At 37.2% G+C, this 6168-nt stretch overlaps 1 protein-coding gene and 1 pseudogene across 3 annotated transcripts in view; both read right to left on the bottom strand.

Annotated features, from left to right (window-relative positions):
• Positions 1-314: 314 nt before the first annotated feature.
• Positions 315-6168, bottom strand: part of Hfm1 (HFM1, ATP-dependent DNA helicase homolog) — a 94669-nt gene continuing 88815 nt past the window's right edge. For 2 of the 3 annotated variants that reach the window (XM_005385067.2, XM_013514357.1), the window contains 3 exons: positions 1598-1709; positions 1364-1512; positions 315-603 (listed from right to left, as the gene is read on the bottom strand). In XM_005385067.2, coding sequence (XP_005385124.1) covers positions 534-603; positions 1364-1512; positions 1598-1709 — 331 coding nt within the window. In that variant the 3' untranslated portion in view covers positions 315-533. The remainder of the gene's footprint in view (positions 604-1363; positions 1513-1597; positions 1710-6168) is intronic. The other variant, XM_013514356.1, reaches the window with a different exon arrangement.
• On the bottom strand, positions 3549-5303 carry LOC102017032 (annotated as a pseudogene).

The following is a 6168-nucleotide window of genomic DNA, read 5'->3' as shown; positions in this document are numbered from 1 at the left end:
ATCTTGCTATAGTAAAGGTCAACACAATGTTTAGAACTTACAACACTGAAGAACAACTATCTATACAATTAATAGTATTTAACTTATTAGTGCTCAAAATTAGATAACAGGTTCAAACAGTCACAGAAGTCTTAAAAATCTAAAACAGCAAATAGTAGAACAAAATACATGAGAACCACAGTAGTAAGGAATCTATATAATAAATAGATTCATTAAGATTATTCTGCTTTTGTAGAATACTTTTCAAGAAAATATAAAAATGAAATCTTAATTTCTGTCAAAATCCAATTAATAATGAAACAATTACTTCTAAGTGGAATTGAATTATTAGTTTATTGAAACAAAAGAAGTTACAATACAACTGAAAAATGAAATAGTCCATATATGTTGTTGTTAAAAAAATCAACAAATCTGATTAAGTTCACGGGGAAAAATTCTTCACAATTATGAATTACTTTTTAAAAACAAAACATGCTTTGTGATTAGGTATCTTCATACTTCATCTTATTACTAGAAAAATTTTGGGGTTTGTTTTAGAAAATATCATCAAATATTCCCAGAAAAGACTTCATTTCATTAGCTTCATCATCAGGATGATGCCTACTTGGGGTTGGAGAGAGAGCAAATAAGAAATAACTACTTTTGTTACACAATTTGTTTTAAAATACAGAATAAATAATGTAAGACTAAAAAACAGATAAACTTGAAGACTGCTGTGATGCTAAGGTATTGAATCAACTTCAGTATGTAAAGCATATGAAGACTGTGGGTAGAAAAAACAGACTTCATAAACTATAAAAAGCTAGGATGAAGTCTTTTAGATATTTGTTTAAATATACAGGAAAATACTGTCATTTAATAAAATGTGAAGAGGTCTCTGATCATCTGAGTCTTCAAAGAGAGGGAAATTGCTATAATTTCCCTTTAAAAAATGGCCAGACACAAGGGCACTGATTAGATATCATTTGACTTTTTCACTGAACCTGTTGAGTTGTGAAATAATTGGTTGGTTAAACTATGATTTGAACTTTTGGATAATTAGCTGATTCCATTTGTATTTCTCATATGACATTACACTTTATACAATATATAAATATAGTATGTTTAAATCAGTAAAAATAAGTATCAGCATAATGCTTTATAATTAATTAATAGCATCAAACATAAAGGTTTTAAAAAATAAAGGTATTTCATGTTGTGAAACATCTTAAAGAGTTTAGGTCATCAAGTGTCTATAATTTCAATGTCTTTATTACGGTGTTTAGGTTCTGATCTTTAAAATCACCCAGCGAGAAAAGAATGCTGAATTTCTTTAAAAAGTTTTCATCAGTATAATCTTGAAATGTATCTAAAGAGTGCTTACCTGAAATCAATTTCCTTTTTAGAGTCACTGTTTCTAGTAAAAGAATCCATTTTCATAAAATTTGAAGATTTTGGATTTTTTTTGGAGTGAGGGAAGTATAACCTCTCAATCACTGGTGACAGATCTTGTTTTCTTTCTTGTAAATGGACCTACATTTTGATGTAAAAAATAGCAATCATTGAAAGTTTAAGTACTCAGGGAAAATATAAAAGAAAAAGAAGTGCTTCTGCTTACAATATCTGTATTTTCAGCTTGTTGAGGTAAGTGAGTCAAGAAGGATGCACCAAACTTGTCCTCAGCAGAATTTGATAAATAAGTATTTGGCTTCTCATGTGATGAAACAAAACTAAAAATTAAAATTAATGACTTGTAAAACATGACAAACAAGAAAAGCAAAACATTATAATATACAGTAATAGTGATTCTGTGAGAATATGATTAAAGTTCATCATATTTGTTACAAAAATCATCCTCTGTTGCTTATACTCATGGACAATTTGATATATTTCCTTTAAAGCACACTACAAATTTTCCAAGAAGAATTAAGGGACTATGGAATTTTAAAGGACTATAGAAATAATTTTTCAACAGTCTGCTTTAGAATCAAGTCTTATGCATAACTCAGAAGTCTATGCATTTTTTCTTAATTCTACTCGCTTTTCTAAACTCCACTTACAATCTCCTTTCCTTATTCTGGTCTTAATATAAATAAATAACTCTAGTTATATATTTTTTTTAACAAGGAGAACACCAAACATACCTTATTAGCACACAAAAACGCAGCCATAACAAGGCACAGTAAGCAGAAACATACATTAGCAGTCAAAGGGTTAGTGCTGCAAACAAATACAGCCTTTCTCTTTTGTAGCCTTGGCAATAGCCACAGGGATATAAAATGACCTTCTGTAGCAACTGGTAAGGAAACTAAGGACACTCACCAGCAGTACAGAGCACATTAACAGAAGGATGCAAGAATGGATTAGGCTACTGTAGTGCAAATGTCTAGGACAGAACTGAAAATTCACTTCAATACTAAGCAAACACTAGAATGGGGTAATACTTCCCGAAGTGCTCACTCAAGCTGTATTACATACTATTCTAAGTGACAAAAAGGTGCTAAGTAAAGTTATTTACAGATACAATGGTTGCACAGTACCTTTTAAATCTGCAATTTAGGTTTCAGGTTTTTCCATAAAGATTTAACTGAAGTTCTATAAATTACACTTAAACAATTCAGCTATAAGAGTTTACAACAAAGAGATAAATACTGTCACCCAAATTATTAATTATAGTTTAACAATAATCTCACCATCAGCAACCACTGTAGTTACTACTATCTGACCTGTTGGGGAAATTTCTAGTCCCATTTTCTTCACAGTTCGTAAACTCATTCTGAGCTCAGGAAAGGATCCAACTTTAATGAAACAATGCTTAGACTGCATATATCAACATAAAAAAATCACACACAATACTATAATTGCAGCAGCTGTCCAAATGCCTGTTTTAAGTTAAAGCACTCATTGAAAAAAAATTAATTCCTAGGACCTTTAAATAAAATTCTACTACTACCTGTGTAAGTTTGAAATTTTAAGAATGACTATTTAGAAAACTTGGTTTACTTAACAGTACCTTTTGAAGAAGAAAAAAAGGAGACTGACTATAAACTATATTAACACTTAAGTGAACTGCACTGTGCCCCTGTGGTCAGAAAGTCGCATTTTTTTTCCTAAAAGGAAGGCGGTCTTTTATTTTTTTGGCCTTCCAAAGCTGGATTTACAATACCTACAAACATCACTAACTTTTCGAAGGTTATAGAAACATTCTTAGAAAACATAATTTCAAACATTAGTCACACTGTTGGAATACTCATCCAATATTAATAATTTGTTCATTAGTAAGAAATAGAATTCTTCATAGAAAATGCCCCCAGAGTTGCCTCACACAATTACTACAGCCATTAAAAACCAAAATGTTAGCTAAACTGGCAAATATTTTTCATAGCTTTACTAAACACCTTGTTTCAGTACGCACAATTGAGTAACGGCAGACAGCATCCGACAGAGGCTAGTAACTAAGCTTACAGACTGTATGAGCAAACCTAGCACTGCATGATACTGTGCTCCTGAGAGGTGTACTGCTGCCCATGAAAGCAAGCCTAGTTCATGCCCTTTGGGGACAGAAGAGTTTACTTTGCCTTGACTGGTTCTCGTTCTAACCAGTGAACCCTAACCTTTTGTTTATAATGATATTCTTTTTAAAAATTCTGTAACATTGATGGTAGAGGGAACATATCAATTCCATCATATGTAGTGCACCTGTAGATGTACCGCAGGCTAAAAGGACCGGTCCTATTCAGAGATATGGTAAGCAATGGTTTAAAAAACATGCAAGAACTGGAGTCTTTTTTTTTTTTTTTTTTTTTTGGTTTTCCTCTGGTACCGGGAATAGAACTCATGACCTTGTGTTTTTCAGGCAGGCGCTGTGCAGCTGAGCTAAATCCCCAGCCCCAGAACTGGGGTCTTTATAATGTTCTACAAGTCCTGTTACAGTGGAAGAGTGAAACACACAGGGGTCATGGGCCTCAAAACTGAAGTTGCGATTCCACTGTTCAAGTCTGGTGTGCAGGGATCTGTTGTAGCAGCGGAAGCTTACAGAGAAGAGGTAGTAAAAATATGCCTTCAGGTTTCCCTTCCGGAAGGGTTTCTGCTTCATATCGACCCATCACTCCCCAGGAACAGGGATTCCCTGTAATCTGAAGCAAATCTGGCACAAGGTAGTGTATGCAATCAATCTGTGTATGGACTTTTCAAGCTCCCTGTCTGCTAACACGGGTATGGCTGCCTCCAGACACCTGGCCCTACTTCTGCCTCCGTGACTGCAAACACAGGCTGGTTGTGTCCTCTCCTGAGTCACAAGTAGCTTGTGGAACTGCAGAACTGTCCCCACTCATTTCCATCATTGCAGGAACTAACTTTGTTCCCAGTTTATGTAAGGGATTAACCTGCGCAGTAGCTTCAAATGTATGTATTTGTGCCTTGGGAGGGGGGTCCAACCCTTCTTCAATACTAAGTCGTCTTCTCTCTCTAAGCCTATTTTCTTCATCTTCTGTAGAAACCAAGGACTGATCAAATATGTCAACAAAGGTTGAATGTGGGCTCACAGGAGCTTCATGTTGTTTAATCAAACGCCATTTTTTTGGGCTAAATCTGAGCCAGCAGGAAAAGGACATTTCTTGAGCATTAATTCAGACAGATGTACTCTTCTTTTACTGGAAAAGAGGGGCTTCGACTGCCTCTGTAAGTTCTCATATGAAAACAAAAGCCCCAGTATACTGCAGCCTCCTAAGGGCTCTGCCGGAAATGAGGTCCATTTCACGTGCTGAGTTCACTCTGTATTGCCTCTCGTCTTTGCAGTCCACTTCGAGTTCTACCAAATTTTTTATCAGTATCCAAAGAACTCTGATCTTTTGCGGAACAGGAATGCTTTTTCTTCCCACCCCACGGGGCATGTCGAAGGTAGCAATCTCTTCGTGTGATTGTTCCTGGGCTGACACATGAATCATTATCTTTCTCCATGCTAATTTCAACAATTTGAGGGATTTCACTAGCACAGCTTTCGTTTCTCCTTGAAGAATTCTTTGAAGGACTTAATTCAAGCTGTAAGGCAACATTTTCTCTTAAGAACTGCTTTGCTGCTGAGGAGCCAAGTCTCACAGACTGATACTTTTCTCTTTGATGGACAAACACCTGTTAGAGCTCGTATCCACATTTTCACTACGGCTTCCTCCCTCATGACTGAAAGGATTCTCACATTTGTATTTGAAGGTGTTCCACCTTTTCCCCACTTTATCCACTGATTATAAGATCTTCCTCGGACCAGAAAAGCAATTCTCCAGAAATGCCTTGGAGCCTACTACGCACCACCTCCCACTACATGCCATGCAGCGTGCAGGGGCTCTGGGCTGGGGTCACAGTCCTGTCCTCCACCAGTCCATCCCCACCCAGGCGGGCGCTGCCTGTGCTGGGTGCGGGCTGCTGGCCAGAGGCGGACTGTGCCGGGTACTAAAACTGGGCAAGAAGAGTTAGCCACTAACAGCGAGGTGGGGGCCAGTGGCCAGTGGCCCACCCTGCGACGGTGGGGACACTATCCGGACGCAGCGCACGAGGCAGCCTGGTTCAGGGCACGTGTGGCCAGGAGCTGAGAGGGAAAGCGCGCCTGCCCGCCAGTAGGTCTGTCCCCTCAACGGCTCAGCCAGTGCATCCTCGCTTCCTTCAGACAGAGCCAGGGACCCCAGCTCATCCAATGCTCCGGCCAGGTCCCCACCCTGGTCCTCCACTGCCCCCGCCCTCCAACCCCCTTGCAATCTCTAGTTATTGTCTTACATATAACTGTATATGAGAATTTACTCAAACCTCTGAATTAAATCCATCAATTAAAATACATTTATCATTTACTACCATATGCCATGTATTATCCTAGGAGCTGGATATAAAATGGTAAACAAATCCTTAGGGAGTTTCTACCTAGCAGAGGAACAGACAGTGAATAAAAATGAATATATACATAATTGTAGATTCTGAACTTTATAAAAGGAAATAAACTAGTAATGTCATAGGAAATAACTGTGGGGGCATAAACCCACTTTAAAAAGATGACCATCAGTGCATTTCTGAAGGGGTGAGAATTTAAAATGACATTTAAAGGTTAAAATGTAACCACCACATGAGTAGTGGGTAGAAGCAGGAGAGAGTCACATATACAGATGGAACTAGATCTTTTTATTTATTTATTTATTTATTTATTTA

This window comes from Chinchilla lanigera, unplaced genomic scaffold (assembly GCF_000276665.1).
Source record: "Chinchilla lanigera isolate Chin_1 unplaced genomic scaffold, ChiLan1.0 scaffold00022, whole genome shotgun sequence".
NCBI lineage: Eukaryota > Metazoa > Chordata > Mammalia > Rodentia > Chinchillidae > Chinchilla > Chinchilla lanigera.
The sequence above is the reverse complement of the archived record's forward strand: the minus strand, read 5'-3'. Positions and strand labels throughout refer to the sequence as shown.